Source organism: Canis aureus, unplaced genomic scaffold, assembly GCF_053574225.1.
Source record: "Canis aureus isolate CA01 unplaced genomic scaffold, VMU_Caureus_v.1.0 ptg000156l_RagTag, whole genome shotgun sequence".
NCBI lineage: Eukaryota > Metazoa > Chordata > Mammalia > Carnivora > Canidae > Canis > Canis aureus.
This window is the reverse complement of record NW_027554458.1, coordinates 60,887-86,510: the sequence shown is the minus strand read 5'-3', so window position 1 is coordinate 86,510 and position 25,624 is coordinate 60,887. Positions and strand designations below refer to the sequence as shown.

The following is a 25,624-nucleotide window of genomic DNA, read 5'->3' as shown; positions in this document are numbered from 1 at the left end:
AAAGCTGCTAATCAAATGAGTTGACTTTTACCCTCTCACCTCCAATGGAAAGCTGATGTGAACCTCAGTGGTGCCCACACTATTTTTAAAATGCCATTTTATGCAATAAACTGTTTCTAGCGGGGGGGCGCTGGCCCTGAACAGCGCTTTGCAATGTATGGAAGGAACTGCTACCGTGTGCATTTTGGGTGATTTTGCAGTAAAGACCTGATCTTTTTCACCTGTGATCTTGCTTCTGAATCCTGATGCTGCCACTGGCTGGGGGAGGCCACCAGCCATCCTGTGGTTGGATGCCCCCCCCCTCATTAGCTGGGGAGGCCTGGAGAGGGAGGGTTGGTAGTAAACATTTGCAAGCAAGGGGCGCGGGCACGCAGGGGAGAAGAGGTGCCACTAGGAGTCCTGGCCAGGGAGCCAGGGGGAGATTTCGGGGCCTTGCTGGAGGTCTCCTCACGTACACTCATGCATAACAGATGAAGCTGCTGCCTGAAATCCCACCAGAGTGGCACCTTCCCTGTGCCTGTCAAAGCACAGAGCCCTGACACTGGAACATGAAGAATGTTGGGACTATTTCCTACTGGGTTTTCCAAGGCAAGAGGGGGGGCTTAGAAAAGGCTGAGCAGCACCAGAATCAGGGATCCCAGTGGCCTAGACTTGGCCACTACCTTCCTCTAAGTGCCAGGAGAAGCCCACCACTGCCCGTGGTGAGGCCAGAAGAAGGAAACAGACTAGTTCCAGGGAAGGCAGATTGTGGAAAAATGTGATTGAAACACTCTGCTCTGTCTGCAGTTCCTTGTCCTTGAAGATGCCTTTTGGCCCTGGGGGAGCACCTTCTGCACATCCCCTGAGCCCCAGCTTCCCTCAGGGGCCTCAAGTCTCTCCAGGTCAGTAGGAAGTGGGCTCTGAGAAGACAAAAGGAACTGGGTTTGAGGCCTAGGGACAGGGAGGCCAGGGCCAGGCGACCTGGGTGCCTCATCCTCAGCAAGGTGCCTCTGAGGACATTCCTTTCTCCCTTCCCCCTCCTGCCTGAAGGAGAATGGGGGGTTGGAGACAACCCAACACCAGAGAAGACAGCTCATCTTCTAATAAAAATAATGTTCATAATAACAAATGTGTGCTCCTATAATAATGTGATACTATACTGTGCTTAGTGCATCTCATTCAATCTCGCCAACTACCCTGGGAGGTAGGTGTCACTGTCCCCAGTTTACAGGAGAGAAAATTTCAAGTGCTAGGAGTCCAGCTCCAGCAGGCTGCTCTGGGCTTACCCTACAGACTGGAGGGTGGCCCTCTTCCAGAGGAGGATCTAGGCAGCAGGGGGACGGAATCAAACAGTGGGAGGGAAATCTGGCCAGAAGTAGTCGAGGAGGCTGCCCCCCCACGCCCCCCCCCCACGCCCCCACCTCACACCACCATCCTCGCCCTCCTGCTTACACCTCCGGGAGACAGCCAGGTGTGGCCCAGGAAGGGCGGGGGGGGGGGGGGGGAGCGGTGGCGTCTGCGCTCCCTGGGCCCAGAGGGGACAGGAAGCGGGACACCGGGGATTGTCTCTAGCAGCCACAGCCCAGCCTCGGCCCGGGAGGAAGTTCTGCCCGGCGCTCTCCGCTGGTGCCTCCCTCGCTGTATTGTTGAGCAGGAAAGCGGGCTGCGCGGGAGCTGGGCGGTGGAGGAGGGAGCGCGGACGCCGAAACCACGCGCCCTGCGGGGACGAGTGGAGGCGAAGCCAGTGAGCGGACACCCCGAGGGGCCGGGGCCGGGCCGGGCGGGGGGCGCTGAGCCGGGGGCCGGTGGGGGTGCGGTGCTGCAGGTGGCGGGTTCTCTCTCGCCGGCTCCCCTTCCCGGGGCGCTGGGGCCGGAGCTGCGGGACCCGCGAGCAGGGCCGCGCGGCTCGGATCCCCCCGCGAGGAGCGGAGATGAAAAGGGCTGCCCTCCGTCCGGGGACAGGACGGGCCCAGGTGCAGGCCCCCCGCGCCGACCCAGGCGTTGGCGCCGCTGTGACTCTCGTCCCCAGGCCAGTGGACCCAAAGCAGCTCCTGGGGACGGATCAGTCCTGGAGTTTCAGGGAACCTCCGCGCTCCCCCGAGTTGGGGAAGGAGCCGAGTCCGGGTCCCCTCCCCACCCAGCCCGAGACCCCCGCTCTGGTGGGCATCCCTGCCTTGGGACCCCCGCCCTGAGTCTTTCCAGGCCCGGCCAAGCTGTGCGGGGAAAGGGCCTGGGGAGGGCGGAGGTGGGCCCGAAGCGAGTAGTGCCAGCAATCGGGCTGGAGAGGGCTCGCGGTTGGCAGTTGGTGATTCAGGGTGCAAATGGCCTCACCCGTAAGGGGACGCCTGGAGACGACGATCCGGGGTGGAGCAGCCCCGGAGCAGCGCACCCAGGGGACACAGAGGCTGGAGGCCAACAAATCCCGCGGGGGGGGGGGGCGTTGGTGGAGGGCGCAGGGTGGGAGTCTACCCACCTTGGGCTCTGCTTGCCAGCAGGCAGCACAGCACACCTTCAGTCGCAGCCCTGCCAGCTGCCGCCCCTCCCTCCTGCCTTCTCTTGCCCTGGGCCCGCTCCCAATGTCTCCACTGGCCCAGACACTCCTTCAGGCTCCTCCTCGCCCCTCCCAGAATTGGGGGCAGCCCTCCGGAGCCTCCCTCTGCCTCTTTGCTCCCCTTGGCAGCTCCTGCTCCCCGAGGTTTCCCGACCCAGCCCTCAGAAGCCCCGCCCAACGAGATGGGGGCCTAACCTGCATCGTTTGCTGGCTGGAAGGTCTATCTAGCCCTTCACCATGGGCCCGCAGAGACCTGCCCTGCCAAGGTGAGCGAGTGCCAGGGGTCCAGGAGAAGGTGACGAGAAGGGGTATCCTCCCAGGGTTTGTTGCCTTTGCTCCAGGCAGCTTACTGACTGCGCCTCCAGGGCCCACTGTGCACCCCTTTCCCCATCGAGGAGAGCTTAAGAAAGTGGGGAAGGGGCACTAGGAGCCCCTACCCGGACCCCTGCCGGCCAGACCCTGTTCCTTGGGTTCCTCAGCCTCAGCAAGCCACAGGGGCTCCTACCTGCTGCCCCCGGGGAGACCCAGTTGGGCAGGAGATGTGGTCAGTGTAAAGATCGGGAGGGAGCAGCCACGCAAGAAGTCACTCATTCATCTTGTTGATGGTGAGACCCGGGCAGCTTTACAGTTAGGCTCTGACCAAGGCTGCCCCACCCAGAGCCAAGCTAAGCTGGCATGCAGAGGGGTGGGTTGGGGCCATCACTCCAGGACAGCTTTGGGGAGGACACCGCCTGGGTAGTGCATTCTCTAGGGGCCGCTCTGCTCTCGTGGGGCAACGTGGAGATCACAGGGCAGGTGGGCAGGCCCTCCAGCCTCTCTCGGGAGGTTGGGAGGTTGGAGGTGGGATCTGCAGTCGGGGGCGGTGCGGGCCGCTCTGGGCGGGCCAGGCTCCGGGTTCACGTTCCCCGCAGAGCCGCTGGGGAAGAAAAGAGAAACCAAGAGAACCGGTTCCCCGGCCTTGGCAGTCCTGGTGCCTCATGCCAAGGCCCTTGGTCTACGCGAAGCGGGGACACTCCCGGGGTAGAGCGGCGCCGGGGCAGCTCCTAGAGCCCCGCGCCTCAACTCTGACCCCGAGGGCCCGGGCCGGGGGCGCAGGATCCTGGAGGGAAGAGGCTCTGTGGACCCGGATTTCCTGAGGGCTGGTGGCGTCGGGGCGGGGGCGGGGGCGGGCGGGCACGGAAGGAATGAGCTCTTTTTCCCACTTCACAGACGGGGAAACTGAGGTTCAGGCAACTTTTTGGCAAGTGTGGTGTCGACTTACCGCCGCCAGTCAACCCCATCTCTCTGAGTCAAGGCTTCCTTGGCTGCAAAGTTGGACCAGTATTACCCACAACCTCCCCACCGGGGGATTGAATGGAGGCTCAAATCTTATCAGCAATGCCACAGAATCAGCGTTGGCATAATTACATCAGCGACTGTGGGCATGGGAACCTTCGAGATTATTTTATCCGAGTGCCCCGTTTTGGAGATACCAAGGCCCTAAGGCACAGGAGGAACGCGGCTTCGGGACTCAACCAAGTCTCTTGTCCCCCTAGCGCGGCGCGCCTCCCGGCTGGGTGGCCCTGACCTCCGCGCCCCTCCTCCTCGTGCCCACAGGGAGACTCCGCGGCCGCGATGGCGATGGCGGCGGACGTCGAGGGGGACGTGTACGTGCTGGTGGAGCATCCCTTCGAGTACCCCGGCAAGGACGGGCGGCGCGTCGCCATCCAGCCCAACGAGCGCTACCGGCTGCTGCGCCGGAGCACGGAGCACTGGGGGCACGTCCGGCGCGAGCCCGGCGGCCGCCCCTTCTACCTGCCGGCGCAGTACGTGCGCGAGCTGCCGGCGCTCGGGGACCCCGCCGCCTCCTCGCCGCCGCCCGCGCTCCGCCCGGGCCCCGCAGCCCCCGAACCGCTCGCCTACGACTACCGCTTCGTGAGCGCGCCGGCGCCCGCGGGCCCCGACGGCACGGCCGCCAAGCCCCGGGGCCGCGTGAGCTCCCTGTGCGGCCCCGCGCGGCGCGGCGCCTCGACCCAGCACGGCAGCCCCGGGCCCGGCCTGCCCACCTGCCTGTACACGCGGCCCGCGGCGCCCGTGCGGCCCGCGCAGTCCCTGGACGACCTGGCGCGCGCCGCCGTCGCGCCCCCTGCCGGCCTCCTGGGAAGCGCCGGCAGCTTCAAGGCCTGCAGCGTGGCGGGCTCCTGGGTGTGCCCGCGCCCCCTGGCGCGCAGCGACTCGGGAACGTCTACGAGGCCATCCTGGACGAGCGCGGCCCGGCGCGGGACGAGCGCCCGCAGCAGGTATGGGGCGCCCGGGAGCGAGGAGGCGGGCGGGGGGCTGCGCCCGCGCTCCAGGAGCCCCGCTCCGCTTAGCGTCCGCCGGCTCTGCACGGGCTGCCTCACGCGGAGCCCCACGTTCCTCAACCACGAAACGAGAGGGGTGCAGGCTCCCAGTCACATCTGCAATTCCGAAATGCCAAAGCTCCCCGAAGCGCGAGTGTTTTCCGTAACTCAGTTGGTGGCAAAGTTGGACTTGAGCCCGGGTGAAGCCGTTGGTGGTCTTTATTTATTTATTACACTTCGTTTTCCTGCAGAAATGTAGATGACCTGGAGTACGGTGTGCCGCCCACCCCGTGCTGGCAGGTGCGCGCCACCTCACCTGCCTGACAGCCGCACCATTCCGAGAGGCGTCGGGATCCTGGGCCTGCAGGATCTCTCCGCCTCCCCTGTCTCATAGACGCTTGGGGATCAGATGAGATAATGGATGTGAAAGTCAGGGATCTGCTTCCCGTTTTGGCTTCTTCCAACATTTCAGTCATTTCAGTTCCCCTCTAAACACACACACGCACGCACGCACACGCACGCACACCAATTTTTTGTTTCAGGAAGAGGTCTGGTTACAGCGAGGGTTTTTTGTTGTTGTTGTTGTTTGTTTTGTTTTGTTTTCTTTCGTTTCGTTTCGAATCCGGTTGTGTTGATTTGGGCAACCGAAAATAGAGCACGGTTTTAAAACGCTCTTACATCCCCAGAATCCTTTCCATGGCCCTGACATCTTGAGCTTTAGGAACTTGCGGCAGGGGAAGGGGGGTGTGGAGACGTGGAGGGAGGATGCACAAACATCTTTTTGACATCTGCCACCAGCTGGGTAATTATGGGAGATTCACTTCCTCTCTCAGGGTCTCAGTTTGTCCCTTGGCCCAAAGACGGGTGGAAAGGGTGAATGGATGACCCCCCAACCTTGTGTCTCTGGTTTCTTTCTTTGTCCTTGATGTACTTGATGTCAGCGTGGTTGCCTGGCACATGCCAGGACTGAGTGTGGGATGCCCCGCGGAAGGAGGCACCGTCCCGCTCGGGGACTTCCTGGGTCTTCCCACCACCAGGTCTGGTTACAGTGCAAAGAGCTCAGGATTTGAAGCTAGAGAGACTCGAATTTGACCCTGCTGGGTGACCTGCCAGCTGCTGAGGAATCCCTTATTTGCCCCAGCCCCAGTGTCCTCCTGTGTAAAGGATTAGCGTTGTGAGCCTTCGACGAGGTGAGGCGTGGAAGCGCTTGGCACGTAGCAGGCGCCGCACGGAGGCAGACCCGGGTCGCATTTAGCATCCCCTTCGGCGCCGCCTTCGCTTTGATTTCTGCAAGGAGCAGCCCGCCCCCCTGTGGCCATGGCGGGGAACAGCATTCTGCGGGTGAGGACGCGGACCCAGATTCCGCCCGGAAGGAACGGGGGCGGGGGCCAGGGGGATCTTGCGCCCGGCGGCCCTGGGGGCCAGGTGGCCAGCTTCTCCGGGGCAGATGGCTGGATGCCAGCGCTCCTTACCCCGGCGCCCCTCCGTTCCCAGGCAGGCCGTCGGAGGCGCATTCCGGGGCCTTTCCATATTCTCTTTCTCCTTCTTCAGCAGCAGTTACCGGGGAGTGAGGGGGTGGGGACACACGTGATGGCGGGGTGGTGCTCGCGCCGGGAGGAACCGGGCGTCCGCGGAGAGACCTGGGTATTGGTCGAGACGCTCAGCCTGCTCCCCCTTCTGGCCCTAATTCCCCGTGCGATCTCAACAAGAGGCTTGGTATCTCTGTTCCTGTTTCCCCTGTGACCCTGCTTTATTCCAGTGTCGCGTGTGGGTCTCCCTGACCCCCTGTCCCCTACAAACTCCAGGGGTGGGGAGTTGGTTCTCTCCTGGGAAGGATCCCCAGTCTGCTCTTAGTTATTGAAGGCAGCCTTCTTTTTTTTTTAAGATTGATTATTTATTTATTTATTTATTTATTTATTTATTTATTTATTCACGAGAGACAGAGAGGCAGAGACCCAGGCAGAGGGAGAAGCAGGCTCCAGGCAGGGAGCCCGATGCAGGACTGGATCCAGGAACTCCAGGATCATGACCTGGGCAGAAGGCAGGTGCTCAACCGCTGAGCCACCCAGGGGACCCGAAGGCAGAATTTAGAGAAGGGAATTTCCTGAAAGGTGAGCCTCCCTGTTTCCTTCTTAGAGGAGGCAGGAGAGGCAGCACCTACCCTTCCCCTTCATTCACTCCTTGACTAAGCATGAACTGGCCTCCCACCTGCCTGCCAAGCATCTGATGAGGCACAGCGCCAGCCCTGGAGAGCTACCATCTGAGTCAGGAGCCTGGCAAGAGGGCAGATGCCTCAGACCAGCGTGGCACAGGCCATCTGGGATAGAAGGACACCCAGCGTGCCGTGGTGCCGAGGCATGGGTGCAGGTGTGAGATGTGGCACCCTTGAGGCCTTGCAGCTCCACTCCCATCCTGTACTGCTGGGGCTCTTGTGGGGAATGGGCAGTGCCTGGCCAGGCAGGACCTCGTGGACTCTCACCAGCAATGTGGACTTAATCCTGCAGCTGCTGGAAGATTCTCAGCAGAGAAGAGAGGGGGTTCAGAAAAGACCCCCGTGGCTGGGACTTTGAGAATAGCAGAGGACAGACCTCCATGGTCTCCCAGGCACACAGTGATGACAGGAGATTTGGGAAGTCGATTCCCTGGAATCTAGTGGCCGACGGGCTGAGGAAGGTGGGAGAGAAGTCGGAATGAGTCGCAGTCTCCCAGTCGCACACCCCGCAGACAGTGGTCTGTTTATTCGGTGGCGCCAGGTCCAGACAGCAGCTGGAGAGGGGGCCTGCTGCCCAGCAGAAGGCCTGCAGCGTGTGGCCTGCAGCATGTGGACCGGGGGCGGGCAGAGTGCGTGGACGTGGGGCCGGGAACACCTGAGACAGTCAGGCCCCACCACATTCGGGTAACAGACAAAGGGAGGGAAGAGAAGCCCCAGAGGAAGGAATAGGCAACAAGGAGGAAGAACAGGAGAGTGCCTGTCCAGACACCGAGAAACGTCCAGAAGAAAGGAGAAGTGAGATAAAGGCCATTAAACATGTATCAGAAACGGTGACTGCGAGGTCAGCAGCCACCTTATCAGGAGCTGGTCAAGGGGTTACTGAGGGCTCAAGGCAGGGGCCAGAGGGATGAGGTAAGGACACCGGCTGAGCGTAGACAACTCAGGAGCTTGGCAGGGAAGGGAGAGATGCTTTGTGGCCAGAGGCAGGTGGAGGTCAAGGGGGGAGGCTCCCCAAATCTAAGCGAACGGTCAGGAGCCAGAAGAGTGGGAGGCTGAGGATGGTGAAGAGGTGGTTGGGGAGACGACGGGACGCAGGGAGAGAGGCCAACAGGGTGGGGGTGGGGTGCCCCGGGCAGAGAGGGAGGGACCCATTTCCTCTGAGGCGAGGGGCAATGATCTGAGGGTGGAGGAGACATAGGATCAGGGTTGGGTCATTGGGGATAGTCGACCAGTGGACAAGGGGAGAGGGTGGCATGGGGAGAGGAATCAGCAGAGGCAGGGACCCACCCCAGAGGAGAGAAGCCTCTGCACTGTGTGGCATTTTATAGCCTCGTCATTCACCTTCCACTCAACTGACATGTAATGAGCACCTGCTGTGTGCTGGTCAAAGTGCTGGACCCTGGGGACGCAAAGCATGTTACACCTGACACGATCCTGTCCCAAAGGGGCTCGTGGTCCCATGGGCTTTCACTCAAAGGTTCATCCCCGCAGCAGCTCGGAAGGCAGTCTCAGCTGGGTGGCCACAGCCTTGGCCAGCCTGTTCCCCTCAGCAGGGACAGGACAATCGGAAGGCAAACAAGTATTCACTTTCCAAGCACCCTGCGTGTCCCCAGCGGTGGGCACCGGCCACAGGGAAGGAGGCAGGAATTCCCAGCCCTCGTCCACCAGCCAGCACCCAGCTACCCAGGGCGCAGTGGGAGAAGCTGTCCCAGGAGAGGGCAGAGGCACACCTTCTGGAGCACTCTGCCCCCACCCCCTCTAAGGGAGGAGGAGGGGCCTCTGAGACTCCTCCCCCGTGGTTGCGGTGGAGTGGGGGAGGGGGACCTGCTGACTTGGGGATCTCAGGGTGTGGTCACCATCCCCACCCCAGGGCCTCTGAGGTGGAAAGGCCCAGGCCGGCCCTCTGGACGGGAGCCCGCCCCTGCTGCCCAGACATTGGCCACAGGAAGGAAAGAGGTGCAGCCAGAGGCCTCGGCAGCTTCCTATGCAGCCAGCCCAGCCCTACTCACCTGAGTAGGCAGCCGGACTAGAAGGAGCCTCCGGGGCCCTGGTTCCCTGTCCTGTGCTGAGAACTGTGAGTGACCCCTCAACTCCCAATGGGGCCCGGGGAAGGCGGGGTCGTGCCTCTCCCACCCTCTCTCCTCCTTCCCTGACCTCCACCTGGTCTTTTCCTGCACTCATGCTGAAACTCCCCTGCCAGGTGCCTGGCGGGCAGGCACCTCACCCTCCTCTCTGGATCCCAGGCCTGGCACCCACCCCTTGGGACAGACTCCAAGAGCCGCCCCAGGCAGCGGTGATTAAGGCAAAGGAACTGGCCTTAGGGATCCCTCCACCTGGATCCCCCTTTGGGACCAGCCAGGGGGCCCTCTAGGAGGAGCAGGGGAGCTGAGGCCAAGGAGGGGGGGCAGTGAGCGCCCTTGTCTGTATGCCCTCCTCCCAGCAACTGTCTTACCTCCCCCCCACCCACCCTTGGAGAACAGCAGCCCTGGGCTGGCCCGGCTGGTTTCTTCACACCTGGCTTGACCTTTCCCTCCCCATGACTCACCTGCAGCCCCAGGCTGACCCTAGAGCCCCACTGCCCAGCCTAAGGCCTGACCCATGAAAGAGCAGCTTCTTGGGTAGCCCCCTCCCAACCCAGCCCACATTCCTGGCCACCAGTTGTCCTCCCCACCCACAGCTCCCAGGGCAGAAAGGAGCAACCTCCCAGGCCCCTGGCAGCCCCCATGGCTCTGTGGAGTCCCCTGGGTGATCTCCCCTGAACCTGAGCCTTATGATTCACCTCTCAGTCCCCAGCCCCCCTGAGACGGGTCCACCTGCCTCCCCACTTCCTTCCTGAGCGCCAGGGGCCGGCTTCTCACTCAATCTGTTGTCTCTGCCTTTCCTGGAGCTGTCTGTGTCCAGTAGTGGGGAGGGCCAGGCCCAGCTGATGCAAACATGGTCAGGGTTCCAGACTAGAAGGTCAGGGGACAGTTGAGGTTGATTGGCGTTGAGGGAAATGGTGCTGCCAGGGACTGGGTCTGAGGGACATAGGGGTCCTTGCTCAAGTGCAGGAGGCTCTCTTGCCAAATTGAGGAAGGATTGTGGTGTTGAGGGGACTTCCAGAGCAGCTGCTTAGGCACAGCAGAGCCTGCAGGACCCTTCTGCCTAGCCCAGGCTCTGGGCTCCTATGGGTCCTCCGAGTGGAGGTCCACCGTGAGGCATTGGGTGAGCAGGGCAGGGGGCCCTCTCAGGGCTTCCATGTCTGTCCTGGGGGCTGAGCCAACTTGGCCTAGGAGAGGAAGCCAGAGGAACCAAGAAAGGTGCCAGAGGGGGGCCTTCCTGCCTCTGCTGCACGCAACTGGAGTGCTCCTGGAATCTTCTCAACTTGTAAATTACTATCCCCCCCCCCCCCATAAAAATAGCTTAAGGAGGGGCTCTGGGGAGGCTCCCTAGGTTAAGCATCTGCCTTTGGCTCAGATCAGGATCCTAGTGTCCTGGGATCAAGCCCCGCATAGAGAACTCTACCTCTGCCCCTATCCCCACTCGTGCTCTATCTCTCTGTCTCAAATAAATAAATAAAATCTTTTTTTTTTTTTTTAAATAGCTTAACGCCATTGCAAATATTTGGCGAATATGGGCAATCTCACTCTAATGACTATTAGAGGGAATCCCTGGGTGGCTCAGCGCTTTAGCGCCTGCCTTCCGCCTAGGGCGTGATCCTGGAGTCCTGGGATCAAGTCCCAGGTCAGGCTCCCTGCATGGAGCCTGCTTCTCCCTCTGCCTGTGTCTCTGCCTCTCTCTCTCTCTCTCTCTCTCTCTTGGTCTATCATGAATAAATAAATAAAATCTTTTTTAAAATAATAATGACTATTAGCATTTTGGCTTCTTTTCATCCATTCTGCTTTACTCTGTGTGGGAGAGTTTTTACAGACCCCGGGGCATCCCGGTACACTGACAATGGCACTGCGATTTTTCACCTACTGTGTCATGGATTCAGTACATGGCAGGTGCCACTGAGAAACAAGGCATGGTCCCTGCCATCAGGTAGTTTTCTGTCCCAGAAGAGAGATGGGCTAGCAGACCCACAGGTAGGATCTGGTGTGGCAGGGGTGCCTGCAGGATGCCGTGGGAGTGCGCTGGAGGAGCTGTCCCCGGAGTCCCCAGAATCCCGCCAGTCGCTAGAGAGAAACTTAGGATTGCCTCCTGGCCAAGGAAGGGGGACAGCGGCTGAATCCGAGAGGTTCCTACCATTCAGCCTCCTCCCTGAAACCCTCTGGACCTACCTGGTGCTTTGTTAGGGGCAGACTTTTTTTCTCATCAACGGTAGTTTGGTCTTTTCACGTTTTCCACTCCTTCTTGTTCACTTTGGCCATTTTGCCTTTTTCCTAGGAAAGTATTCATTTTTCCTAGATTTGCAAAATCTCCATTTTTAAATTTCTCTATGGATTCCTTCGTGACCGAAGAAATAAATGGTTTTTCTAAGTTTTTCATAGTGGAAAAATCGTATATTTTCCATCTAAGGGACATAAGGTCTGGTATATATCAAGCCAAGCTGATCGATTACGTTATTGAAACCTGTGTTTCCTTTGTAGACTTCCTTTTGTTTTTGTCTTTTACTCCAGTTCCAATAGAGGTTTATTACATCTCTCGCTCAGATTTTCTTTGTAAAGATCTTGTACTTTTAGCAGGTTTTGCTTTTTTTTTTTTTAAGGTTTTATTTTTTGTTCATGAGAGACTCAGAGAGAGGCAGAGACACAGGCAGAGGGAGAAGCAGGCTCCCTGCGGGGAGGACTCAATCCCTCAATCCCAGGACCCCGGGATCACATCACGGGATCACACCCTGAGCCAAGGCAGATGCTCAACCACTGAGCCACCCAGGCATCTCAGGTTTTGCTTTTTATATTTAACTACAAGTTTGTTGGCAGTGCACACAGATTTTGACTGTCCTGGCATCACAGAGTGTGCCTTTGTATCATCCCCTGGTGTCCCTCTTTACCCGGTGGGTGGTTTCAACCTGAATCACCATCTTGCTGTTACAAGCAGGGCCACTCTTTCTATTTTATTGGGTTTTATTTTTTGCACTTGCTGGTATCTCTCAGTATCCTTCTATATTCAACATTATCATGTTTTTACGTCTATTTCATATATATATCTCCTACCACTGAATTTGGAAACCCAAACTGACTGTCTTTTTGTTGGGATAATGCACTCTTTTCAGAATCTTTAACGGGTTTCCTTTTCCCCCTTCTATCAGGTTGCTCCTGATTGTCCTGTTCCTCTGCTGTCCTGCTACCCCTTGCATTTCATTCGTGGCTTCTGCTTTTCCCTGCGGCTCCTGATCAAACATCCCCTCTAGGATGTGCAGAAGGGAGGGATGCTTTTTCTCAACACTCCTCCTCCTGGAACTCATAAAACCCCGTCAGTCTCTGGATAGCCGTGGGTCTTTTTTCAGCTTAGAGAAATCTCTTTGTTGCATGAGTATTGGGGTCTTTGCCTTTTTCTTTCATTTGCATGTTAGCTCTCTTGACTGGCGTCTCCAGCTTTGTAGCTTTGCCCCCTCTATGTCTTGCCTCTGCGTACATCAGTTCTGAGATATTTCTCCTGCTTTCTCTTCCAGGCCACAAATTTGAGTCTGGAAAGGGACTGTCCTCACCTTCAATGAGTAGTACATGATATATTTTAAATTCTAAAGTAGTAGTCTTTTTTTTTTTTTCTTTAGTGTCTTACTTGAATCTCCTGAAGATTTCCCTTTTGTTGTTGTTCCAGTAGTCACTGTGTTTTCCAGCCCTTCTATCTTGCTAATAGCAAGATTTTTTTAAAAATTAGATAATGTACTTTCACGGTTTTTAAAAATCAAAGCAATAGGATGCCTGGGTGGCTCAGTGGTTGAGCGCCTGCCTTTGGCTCAGGTAGTGATCCTGGGATCCTGGGATACAGTCCCACATCAGGCTCCTCGAAGGAAGCCTGCTTCTCCCTCTGCCTGTGTCTCTTCCTCTCTGTGTGTGTCTCTCATGAATACATAAATGACATCTTTTTTTAAGATTTTATTTATGTATTCATGAGAGACACACAGAAAGAGAGGCAGAGACACAGGCAGAGGGAGAAGCAGACTCCATGCAGGGAGCTCGAAGTGAGACTCGATCTTGGGTCTCCAGGATCACACCCTGGGCTGAAGGCGGCGCTAAATCGCTGAGCCACCCGGGCTGCCCTGAAATCTTTAAAACATAAAATAAAAATAAAAGCAATATTAAAAAGTATATAGTAAAAATTCCCCCCCACACACCTGCTTCTGTGCCCTGTTCTCTCCATCAACTCATAAGTCACCACTTTCATTAATTCTTTCTCGATTCTGCCAGAGTTTCTTTATGCAAACACAAACCTGTATGAAAACACATTTGATTACTTGCTTTTCTGTCTCTCTTCCGTAAAGGTGACATGCAGTACACACAACACCGCATCTTGCTTCTTCTTTGCCTTTTTGATTTAACAATATATCTTGGAGTCTGTGCAGAGAGAGTATCAGTCTCCTTCCTTAGAGCTACATGGTTTTCACTGTACGGATGTATCAGAAATTCTTCAACCGGTCCGCTGGTGATGGGCCCTTGAATCGTTTCCCATCTCTTGCTATTATGCACAGTCCTGTAATAGATAATCTTTCACCCCACGTGCAGATAAATCAAGGATAAATCCCAGAAGTAGGATTGCTGGGTGGAAGGATAAACGATGGATATTTGTTAATTTTTGCCAAATTGCTGTCCCTTTCCTGGGGGCTTATACCAATTTACATTCCCACCAACACAAATGTGAGTGTCTGATCCCCCACAGCCTTGCCAACCAGGTGCCAACAAGATGTCGTTTCCTGCTGATCCAATAGTAAAATATATGATCTTAGGATAGCTTGAATTTGCATTTCTCTTTTCAGTGAGAGTGAGCATCTTCTCATAGATTTAAGGACTGTTTGTTTTCCTTTTTCTGTTAACAACCTGTTCAGAGCCAGTGCTCATTTTTCCATTGACTTATTGGTCTTTTACTTATTGGTTATTAGGAGGTTTTGCCATACGAAGGAAAACAGCCCTCTATCTCTTACAGGAGTTGTCATGTAAGTTTCTCTTCTGACTTTGCTAATGTTATTTTCTGGCCACGCAAATGACTTAAGATGCACTTACGTGGTCAAATGTATGGCTTTTAGAGTTTGAGTCTCTGCTTTTTTGTTTGTTTGGTTTGGTTTGAAGATTTTATTTATTTATTCATGAGAAACACACAGAGAGAGCCAAAGACAGGCAGAGGGAGAAGCAGGCTCCCTGCAGGGAGAGCCCAATACAGGACTCAGTCCCAGGACCCCGGGATCACTGCCTGAGCCAAAGGCAGATGCGCAACCACTGAGCCACCCAGGTGCCCTTCTGCCTTTTTTATTTTTAATATACAATTTTGCTTATGTTTTTCTCTTTAAGTATTTTTATGGTTTCGCTTTTTATGTCTGAATCTTTGATCTATTTGGGGGTATATCCGAGTGGACAGAGTAGGATGTCAACCCACCTTTAATTATTTTTCTGGATGGCCATCCACCTATCCTGCCACCTTTTACTGACAAACTCCTCTTCCTACCCGGATTGGTGATTGGTCTTTAGCACGTCCTGACCCTGCTGTATTAGGGTCTTGCAGCCCGGGTAGATTTGGTTGTTCTCTTTGCTCCACCTCTCTCCAGCCACTGTCCTGTCAGAGGAGTGGGGTTTATGTGTCTTTTCTCACTGGGGCTGGGATGAGCTGTTGAAGTGTCCCCACTAGGCGCGGCCCTAGAGCAGAGGAATGGTGGTCTCTGCCAGCGGGCCAGCCGGGCTGGGCAGCCTCTTCTAAGACACCATCAAGAATTCTCCCTGCCTGCTGCCTCCTCGGCATCCCCAGCCTGTTGGGCAGAGAGTGCTGAGCCCACCTGTTTGACTCCCTGTCAGCTCCTCGGGGTCACCCTGCTTTCCCCCTAGGGTCCTATGGTGGCCTGGTCTGCCCCGGGGTCTCCTGGGTTCCAGCTTCTATCTCAGGCCCTCTACTCCTGCCAGCCAGCCCTGCCCAGGAGCTGGCACAGCCCCTTCCTTGAGGGTAGCGTCCAGGAGAAGAGAAGAAGCAGGACATGTTTAAGCTGCCATGTTTCCAGAATTCCTAGAGCCAGAGCTGCGTCATAAAGGAGAGAAATTACTACCAGGGGTAGGGGAGAGCTGGAAGGGCCTGTCTTTCTGGATAAGAAACAGTGAACACCTTGGAGTAGTAACACTGAGAATCCAGAAGAGTAAACAAGTTTAAGGGAGGTTTTCTCCCCTTTTTATTATGAAAAATTTTTTAAAGATTTTATAATTTATTCATGAGAGACACACAGAGAGAGGCAGAGGGAGAAGCAAGCTCCCTATAGGGAGCCTGATGCGGGACTCGATCCCAGGACCCCAGGATCATGACCTGAGCCAAAGGCAGGTACTCAACCACTGAACCACCCAGGTGTCCCTATTATGAAGATTTTCAAACATGCAAAGAAGTGAAAAGAATATTATAATTAATATAATTATACCTATTACTTAGATTTAACAATTCTTGTCAAGTTAGTTCTCTCTCTTTTTTCTTTTTGCTGAGAAATAATAAATTCCAGAATTTATCCTATCTCATCCCTTAAAAACTCAGCCTGTATGTCTTTTTTTAACAAGATTTTTATTTATTTATTTATTATTTATTTATTTATTTGAGAGATGTTGAGTGAGTGAGAGAGAGAACATGAGCAAGGGGAAAGAGACAGAAGGAGAAGTAGGCTCCCTGCTGAGCAGGGAGCCCTATGCGCCCCGGGGATTCCAGGATCATGACCTGGGCCAAAGGCAGACGCTTAACCAACTGAGCTTCTGAGGTGCCCCAGCCTGTTATGTCTTAAAAATGTTTTTTTCCATAACCTCAATACTATACCCATTATTATATCTAACAAAATTAATATTAGTTCCTTCATATCAGCTAAGATCCAGGCCATAGTCAAATGTCCCTCATTGTCCTAAAACAAATCTCTCACAGTCAGTTTGTTTGAACCAGAATCAGCTCAAGGATCATGCATCTCATTTGTCTCTTAAATCTCTCTTGCTGTTTCCCTCCCTCTTCTCCTGCCTGGACAGGGACCAGAGTGGTTGCCCCATAGGACATCTATTCTAGATTTGAATTTCTGCTTCCTTGTGGTGGGGTTCCCATGTTCCCCTAGCCCCTGTGTTACCTGGAGACTGATATGTCCGAAAGGCTTAGGCTGGTCCCCAGCCTCGGGGACTCTAGATCTCTGCTTGAACAACCAAGATGGGGCACCTGGGTGGTTCAGTGGTTGAGCGGCTGCCTTTTGCTTGGGTCATGATCCCAGGGTCCTGGGATCAAGTCCCACATTGGGCTCCCTGCAGGGAGCCTGCTTCTCCCTCTGTCTGTGTCTCTGCCTCTCTCTCTGTCTCTCGTGAATAAATAAAATCTTAAAAAAAAAAAGAAGAAAACAAAAACAAGATGATGCCAAGATGGGAAGGAGGAGGGGAGGAAGGTGAACTTGGTTTCTGGGATATGCAGCTTGTAGGGTGTACCAAGGACCCCCAGGACTCCACTCAGGTTTTTGCTCCTGGAGATGGTCTTGCAGGTAGTTAAGCTAACAGATCCGGCTGGGCTTCCCCGGGACAGGAGAGTGAGAAGCAAATGGGAGACCCAGTATCAAGGAGTTAAGTGGAGGAAGAGGAGCATGGCTCACAGCCCAGGAGGCACCAGAGGGTGAGGAGGGAGAGGCCTGTAAGGACTAAGTCCTGAGGAGAGTCAGACCCTCCAAGGACCGCTGCTGTCATCAAAGGAGTTGTAGGACCCCCGGGCAGTGGGCTGGACGTCAGAAGCAGGACGGCAGACACACACACACACACACCTTCAACAGGTGGGCTCCGGAAAGGAGGCAGGATGAGCTGGGTCCAGGAGCACACATTTTCTTTTTAAGATGGAGAGACCTGGAATTTGTTGCCACGCCAAAGGGCCTGCAGCCATCAAGTGGGAGGGTTAGTGAGAGGTTTGTGGAGAGGCAGCTTCTGAGCAAGAGGCAGTGGGATCCTCAGGGGCCCATATTCGGGAGGCCCTCTTGGACGGGGGAACCTGGTCCCTCCAGTGGGGAAGTGAGGAGGTGCGGTGGGTACAGGTGCAGACACATTTGGAGGGACAGGCCCCTGTCACATCTCTCTCCCTCGGTTGGCTCACGATGACAGCCTTTGCCAGCCAGCAGTTTCCTTGACAGACGGTTTCTGATTCCTCCTGGGCGTCAGCCAGCCTTGTCCAGAGCACAGAGCATGTGAGTGGCAAAGGGGCTCCACCCCCCACCCCACCTACCCTGAGGAGCAGGCCGAGCACACAGTCCCATGAGGTCACCAAGAGGCTGAGGGCAGAGTCCAGAGCCGAGGGCACTCAATCGAAACCCAGAACCAAAAAAACGGAAGTGTCACCCCGCTTTCTTTCCCACGTCCCTGAGTGTAGAGTGTAGGGTGTAGGATCCCGGGGGCGGCTTGACGCCTCCACAGAGGCCAGCCCTGGGAGCGGGGAGAGCATGACAGCACCATTCTATGCATAAAGAAACAGAGGCGCAGAGATTCAAGGGGCTGCCCGGGGAGAAGCTAGGGCACCAGCGACACAAGAAGCCATTTCTCTGAATCCTGCGTCATTCTCCCCGCCCCCCTTTAATCAAATGATGATGCCTCTGCTCTAAGCCCCACAGAGGAACCTGACCTCGGGCTACTGTGTTCGTCTTCGCAGGCTACAGGCCGAGCAGTAAGGTTACACTGAGCCTCACCTGGGCTTTAGTACAAAACGAGGGGTCTGAGCCCCGGCCCAAACCTGTTACACCAGACTCTGGGGACAGCTCCAGGCGTGGTTCCCTCCGTTCTGAGGGGACCCCCAGTTCCCCCACTGCACATCAGTGGACTTGTGGCTCAGGGCTGGGGGTGGGTACAGTGAGGCCCGGACTCCGTCCTGGAGATGGCGTGCTCAGGGAAGGGAAGGACGCCAGCTCTGGGCACCCTGCAAGGCTCCCTGAGGCAAAGATCACAACCCACCCTCCACTCTCCCTCTGCTCAGCTCTGGAGGCACTGAAGTCAGCAAAGGAGGTCCCGACCCCGCGGCAGCCCCCCTGAGCCAGTGTCTGGGCTCCAGTCACTGGTTTGCAGGCATTTCTTTTGCCTCTGGCTTCAGAGAGCTGATAGGATTTTTCTGGTTGCCACAAGCCTCCTGTGAGGGTTTTGGGGAGAAGGGGTGAGGACAGAGCAGCCGGCTTGTTCTGTCCCCTCCTCCACCGTGTGCCTCTAGAGGGCCAGGCCAGGCGTGAAGATGCGGTTGAGGGAGGAGGACACCACTGGGGAGCTGCTGTGGTCACGCCTCCTCTTGCTGAGGGGAAGCCTAGACTGGAAGCCTGAGGAACCAAGCTCCTTGACCAAGAAGAGCAGGCCAGAGCTGTGTGGGTTTGGCTCAGCCCCTGGGGTGGGGGGCCAGAGCCCCCTGGGAAGACCCCAGGCCTGGGGGGCCCAGCTTCTTACAGAGGAGGAACAGCACGTGGGCTGCCTTTTCGGTGGTCCCAGTCTCCTGTCCTGTCACTCTTGGTTCCTGCCACAGGAAGACCCTGCTCCCTAGTTCTCCAGCGGGGCAGTGCTGAGGGCTCAGGTCCCCACACCCATGTCCTCTCTCTCCTTCCCCAGCTCCTGCCTGCTGCCAGCTCAGAGTTTCCGGCCTTTCCCATCTTCTGGGCCTGGCTCCATCTCTCCTGGTGACCTATTTTGCGTGTGGCCCATGTCCCCCAGGGCGGGGGCAGTGGGATGTGTCATGTGTGTGACAAGTGGGAGGACCCCAGGCCTCTCTGCCCTCAGTGTTCCAGGCTTCTGAGTCCCACCTGGGATGGGAGGGGAGCAATACAGGAGCTTGGAGGGCAGAGTAGGGCATGAATCCCTGGCTTGTTCTGGATGCGGTCTGCCCAAAGGGCCCACACTCCAAATCTACACCACGCCTGGCTCTCCTTGGGTGTCCCTGTCCTGGGCCCACAGTGGGTGCAGGGAAGGAGTGGTCTGGGGGGGCATGGGCAGGGGAGGAAGTAAGACCAGGGCTGGGGACAGGAGGGTTACTGGAATGGAAGAGCAGGAGACAATGGGTCTGGGATCCCGGTGGAAGGTGGGGTCAGAGCCTGAAACAGGAGAGAGACCAGGCCCAGGGGAAGCTCTTGGTTGTGGGGTTGTGGAGAGGCTAGTCCCTGTCCCCTTCTCCGGGTCCTTAGAGAGTGGGGACGCAGGCATACTTGTGCACGTATTAGACACCCAGGCGAGGGTGCATGCGTGCATCTTGGAGAGCGAACCGGGAGGGGACAGGCTCAGGCAGTCAGGCGAGTGGACTGTGGTGTGGTCAGAATCCCTCCTGTCCTCTGTGAGGCTGCAGAACTCCAGACACTGACTCCGTCTGATGCCACAGCTGCCCAGACCCCTTCCTCTTTGACACGTTGCCCCCCCGCCCCGGCACCCCACACACTAGCTTCCTCTTCCCCATCGCCCTGGGCACTGGGGGAGTTGAGGGCCACTCCGTGTCCTGTCTACGCCAGCCTGGGGCCCCAGCACCCAACTGCCCCCTCTGCCCTCTCCCAGCTGTCTGGCCTCCCCTCCCCCAACCTCGGTTTGGCACCATCCTGCTCCCTGGCTGTATCTGCCCTGGGATTCAGACCTTGCCGGTGACCAGAGTATGGAGTAGGAAGGCCGGCGCTTCCCTGGACACATAGAAACACCCCCGACCTAAGACCCCCCCCACTTCACCCCCCCCACCCCCCCCCACAGCAGGCAGCCTCTGTCTCAGGCAGCACTTCCACAGCCCTGACAGGAAATGGGCTGGAGGCTCAGCCTCCCGCCACCTCAAAGCCACTTCTTGTTTCCTTGTTGCCTTGTGCCAGCCCTGGGGTTGTGCCCCTTGGCTCCACCCCTAAAGCCTGCCCAGGGCTTCGTCCCAGCAGCTCTGAGGGGACAGGATGGTGGACATGATTGCCAGGCTGACCAGGAGGCGGAGTCAGGCCCTGCGGGGACAGGTAGGGGGCCGTGGCATTTGGGGGCAAGCTCAGCCTCTGGTGGGGACGGCCGAGGGCCTCGGGATCAAGGTGCCACTAGTGGGCCTCTGTTCTCTGGCCCTCTCAGGAGTGGCTGAGCGGAGCTTCGGAGCAGGACATCTCTCAGACTTCGGGGACTCCTCCCTGCTTTCCTCTTCCCTTTGCCAAGGCCTTCGCCTGCCTGGGAGGGGCTGCAGGGGGACCCTGAGAGATGGTGATCAGCGCAGGGGCAGAGGCAGGCCTGCCACCTGCTTGTGGGCAAGGGGAGGGCTGCGGGGCTGGGCAGCTGGGCGTGGTGAGAGCCAGAGCCCCTCTTGCCGCTGAGGTAGGAGACCACTTCCCCTTTCCTACTGTTGTCCCCCGTGTCTCTGTTGTGATTGGGATCTGGGCCCCGAGAGCTGTTGGTGCCTAGTCAGGGCCCCACTGATGGGCTGTCACTGGGTGTTGCCTGGACCTCCAGGAGTCGTGGGCAGGGTGGCAGACCCTGCTCTAACCTGCACGAGCTTCCCCTTGAAGGCCAGAGGGCACAGGGGGACTGGCCCTGCCTGGCTTCCAGTCTGATCCTGGCTTTATCCTAGCACTGGAGGGGCTCTACAGGGAGAAAGTTCTAGAGTTTGAAGGGGCCTCAGGGCCGCTGCGTGTGGTCCAGCTCCCACCACAGGGCTGTAGCATCACTGACAGGGGGTTGGACTTTGCCTGCTCCCGTCCAGTGAAAGCCCCTTCCTACCTCCTGAAGCAGCCTGTGTCTCTGGGGCAGCCCCTCCCAGGGGCCCTGCCCTGCCCCCATTTGGCCTCTGGTCTGCAGCCTGGAGCCCCACAGTGCGATTCTGCATCTTCTCTTCCTCTGACAGCCCCCTCATGCTGAGAGCCTAAACATCCAGCTCCTAGGTCTCACCTCTGTACCCACTAGGGCTACTTCGTGTGAGATCCCCATCACCCTGGCCAGCCTGGGACTCCCCATGGACTCACAGCCAAGACTAGCAGCCTGCAGGTGGAAATCCCCGCTCCATAGAGCCTGGCTCCTTCCTCAGCTCATCTATGCCCCACATGACCTCCCAGCCCCTGTCCCAAGGAGGGGAAGGCGCCTGCCTCAGCAGGTCCAGCTGGGGCAGGTGGGAGATGTGTCTGGTCACCCACCTTCCTCTGTCCACTGCCTCCATCCTGGTCTCCCAAAGAGACTCCTGTGCTGAACCCCCACTCCCAGGAAGTCCTTGTCCAAAGCTAACTTGAGTCTCCTGTGGTGTCAGGTGTGTTTGTTTGTTGTTTGCTGCTGAAATGTGGCTTGGAATTGGCTTTTGTACTCAAGCAATAAGTACTTTTGGTGGATTGGATGTGTGCTTCAGGGCATTGGGCCAGCAGCTAGAGGGCAACTGGGGTCAAGTACATCATCCTGGGTCCCCTGCTCAAAAACAAAACCCCGCCTTTGGGGTCAGAGGAGGTAGGCAGATGAGTGGACAACCCAAGGCGGAATGCTGCCGGCCCGAACAGAGGGATGAACAGCATGTCCGTGCGCCAGACGTCTCTCCTGAGGGAGAAGGCCTCTCCCGGAGGCTTGGAGCAGAGCACCAGCAGAGGAGCAGGATCTGGGTAGGCAGGTATGAGAGCAGAGAGTTCCAGGCTGAAGGACCCACTGGAGCAAAGGTGCAGAGATAGGAGGTGGCTTTGTGTTTGCGGGAGGGTCCATGGGCCGGTGTGGCTGGAATATGGGATGGCTGCGGTGGACAGAGAGAAAGGAGAAGTGGGGTGGGGGGTTCTGTCTCAGCCACACAAGCGCTTGCAGGGTGAGGGAGAGGAGTGAGGATCTGGTGTATCCAGCTCCTCCTGTTCCCTCCATGCCTGGGACCTGCCCCTGATGATCTAAAACTCTACCACTGCTTTTCTGACACTTTGTCTCCTGCTAGCAGTAACTACCACGGACAACGTGCTGTGCTGTGCATTTCACTTCTCACCCTGCTCATCTCCCTCCCTGCTCCCTGACCATTTACACAGGCTGCCCAGTAGGGATGTGGGTCCCTTTGTTCACTGCTGCGTTCCCCAGTGCCTAGAACAGTGCGTGCACCGGACAGGTGAATCTTTGTGGGACAAACGAGTGTGTTTTTAGGCGCCTTCCTAAGGCCCAGGGAGATGCCACCTTGACATGACCGGCTTCCCCTCTTGGGAAGTTTACAGCTTAGTGAAGGCATCACAGGCAGTTCTGTGATTAAAAAAGGCGGGGCGGGGGGGAGGGTGATTGTACAAAATTTTGAGAAAAGTTTAAAGAATAAATAAATAAATAAATACCCCATCCCTATAACTATACTGCCCAGAGGAGATAACTATCTCTGTTAGCATTTTGGAGGGTTTCTAAAAACACAGATTTGAAACTATATACTTGCTCCCCATGTCGAAGTCTGCATTTCCCCCGTAGCATTAGATCGTCCTAGAAACAGTCTTAATCTTCTGGTGCTCTTCTGCTGCCTGGGGTTTAAGAGTGTCCTTATCTATCCCTCTGGCCAGCTGAGGGTGCTAGGCGATGGTGGGCACACCAGAGGAATCTCAAGAAAGGTCTTGAACCTGACACCTGAGCTGAGTCCTGAAGAAGGAATTGGAGTGGGCCAGGTGAAAAAAAGGGTGGGGATGGGCCTAGGCACTCTGAAGGATCCAGGCCCATAAAAGATATACAGCAGGGAGGGTGGAGCCTCCAGCAGCCCCAGGCTACTAGAGCATAAAGTTCAAGGCAGGGGGCCAGGAATGGCAGGAAATAAAGTAGACAGAGAGGCGACAGGCCCCTCCGGTGCCCTGTTAAAGGCGTAGACTTTGCCCCGCAGGCCGCAAGGAGCAGTGGGGTGTTGAGCATGACCAGAGGTATGTTGTGTGTGGCCGGACCCTCCAGCCCACCTCGCTTTCCTTTGGAGGGCACGAGGGGCTCCTCTTTCCTAGCTCCTCCTTCCTTCCTCCCATCTGGCTTGCCTCTCTCCCTTCTCTGCAGTTGATCCTGAGGTCTGCAAAAACCACATTCAGGAAGTTTCAGTCCCAGATCAGAGGTGGTACGGATTCCAGTCCCAGAGATTTCAGGGACAGGAAGGAAGGAGGGGTGGGGGCTGTAGAGTGCAGCAGGGCCCTGCCCCTCTGTGACCTGAATGGGGAGGAAAAGGAATGGGGCCCAGGCCATTTCTCTATTCCTGCCCAACCTCTGATTGGCCCCCTGGAGTGCACAGTGAGTGCGCAGCTGGGAGAACTCAAGATATCGATATTTTATTATTGTTAATAAATAATGTAAGTGCCCTACGCATCTGGGACATTTCATATTTGACAATGCCCCTTCACGAATATTTCCTCATTCTCTCTTCACTACAATTTCCGGAGCGGGCAGGGCAGACATTGTGCAGCGGCGGGACTGAAGCAGGGGGTACTCCAACTTGCCCAAGGTCGCCCAGGTGGGAAGTGGCTGGGTCGGGACTGGGTGACCCCGGAGCTGCCCTGACGGTCACGCCTCCTTCCTGCTCCCACAGGTGGACGACCCCCCGGAGCCCGTGTACGAGAACGTCGAGAGGCAGCCCCTGCCCACGTCACCCGGCACCGCCTCGGTCCCCCGCCCCCCCGCATGGGAGACGCACAGGGACGCGGGCAGCGGGCGCCGCTACTACTACAACCCAGACACGGGCGTGACCACCTGGGAGTCGCCCTTCGAGGCCTCTGAGGGCGCCGCCAGCCCAGCCACCTCTCCGGCCTCGGTGGGCAGCCGCGAGAGCCTCGAGACAGACTGGGGCCAGTATTGGGATGAGGAGAGCCGCAGGGTGTTCTTCTACAACCCGCTGACGGGCGAGGCCGTCTGGGAGGACGAGCCGGAGGACGAGCTGGAGGACGAGCCCGAGGACGAGCCCGAGGACGAGCCCGAGGACGCGCTGGAGGACATGCAGCCAGGCCTGAGCCCACTGGACCCCGGGGAGCGCAGGGTGAGGGGGCGGGGCCTGGCCCGGGTGGGCGGAGTGACTGAGGCTTCAGGCCCCGCCTCCTGCCCCGCCCCGGGAATGAGGGTGAGGGGCGGGGCCTGGCCGGGGGGGGCGGGGTGACTGAGGCCTCGGACCCCGCCTCCTGCCCCCGCCCCCCGGGAATGAGGTTCAGGCGCGGGGCGGGGGGAGGGGGGGAAGGGGTGCGGGGGGGTGCGGGGTGACTCAGGCCTCAGGCCCCGCCTCCTGCACCCCGCAGTCCCCTGGACTGCTATAGAGGGGCGTGGCCTGGTATGAAAGGGCGGGGCCCAGGGTCCCTACTGGCTCGGAGAGCGTCTGACTCTGTCTCCTGCTCCTTGCAGCCCCCTACCCCTGAAACGGACTACCCCGAGTCGCTGACCAGTTACCCCGAGGAGGACTACTCCCCCGTGGGCTCTTTGAGTGAGCCTCTGCCCTCCCTGACCCACTTGTGTTCTGTGCACCGGCTGTTCATATTAACTGTGTCCCTCACACTGGCTACGAGACATGCACCATTTCCACACGCAGTCACATTTGACAAGTGAAGAGGGTGTGGCAGCGGCAAAGTGACTTGTTCGGGGTCCTGTGGGCCACCTGACTGCCTCACAGGCTCCTCTCACAGCACAGCACAGCCTCGGGAGGGCCACCTCAGCTCTTTCAGCTACCCCCCCCCCCGCACCCCTCCACACCCCATCATGTGCTCACAGGCAGAGCAAAAGAAACTAAGGCAAATGGGTTCTGTCGGGGCCTGGGGAGATGCTGGAGGCAGACAGGAAACCTGCCCAGCTCTTCTGCTCTGCCGGGTGGGCAAGTAGCAGGAGCCCCCAGCTCTCAGCATCTCTGCTGTCAGGCTACCTGCCCGGTGCCCACCTTACCCTCGGGAGCTGGGAGAGGCCTACAGGGCTGGAAGAAGGAAGGAGCAGCTATGCCTTTTCTCTCCTCAGGCACAAACCCCTTCAGTTTCTGGGTTTTGGCCCACCTGCCCCACAAACTGTTGGTCTGTTCAACAAACAATAATAGCTAATATTTATTGACATTTGCACCCTGCCAAGCATTTCACTTGGATCATCTCATTTGTTTCTCACAGCCAATATTTATTATCTGCTCTTCTGTGCCAGGCTCAGTGCTCTGGGGTAGGGGTACTGCGAGTGCAGCCTCACTGGTAGAGCCTGCGGTTGGTGGTAGGCCCAAGCCCACCGCAAATGCCAGCAGGGCCGGGACAAGAGTACAAATGGAAGCCTCACACCATGCATTGCAATACTGTAAAGTTACAAATCAAGTTATAACTGTTAAATAAAATATGTTCTATTCTCCTACTCTGACAAATATACTTTCATAATGACCTAGAAGACTAAACTTCTTTGATTCTTCTGAATCCTATATGTGGGTAGGTTGGCATAAGATCTGGCTCTGCTGTCAGCCTGCCCCCTGTGGCTGGCCACCCTCAGAGCTATCCTGGCCCAAGGGAGGTCCACATGCACATATGTGGACAGTCCCGTCCACTAGCACAAACTGCCACACCCCCTGCCACTTGCTGCCCCGTGG

The 25,624-nt window shown here is 57.1% G+C and overlaps 1 protein-coding gene across 1 annotated transcript; it reads left to right on the top strand.

Annotated features, from left to right (window-relative positions):
• The first annotated feature begins 1,536 nt into the window (after positions 1-1,536).
• On the top strand, positions 1,537-25,395 carry LOC144309679 (rho GTPase-activating protein 27-like). The gene is given in 5 exon segments (XM_077890767.1): positions 1,537-1,723; positions 4,127-4,745; positions 4,748-4,809; positions 23,624-24,067; positions 24,424-25,395. Coding segments are annotated over 4 exon segments (1,308 nt in total). The 5' UTR covers positions 1,537-1,723; positions 4,127-4,144; the 3' UTR covers positions 24,625-25,395.
• The last annotated feature ends 229 nt before the right edge of the window (positions 25,396-25,624 follow it).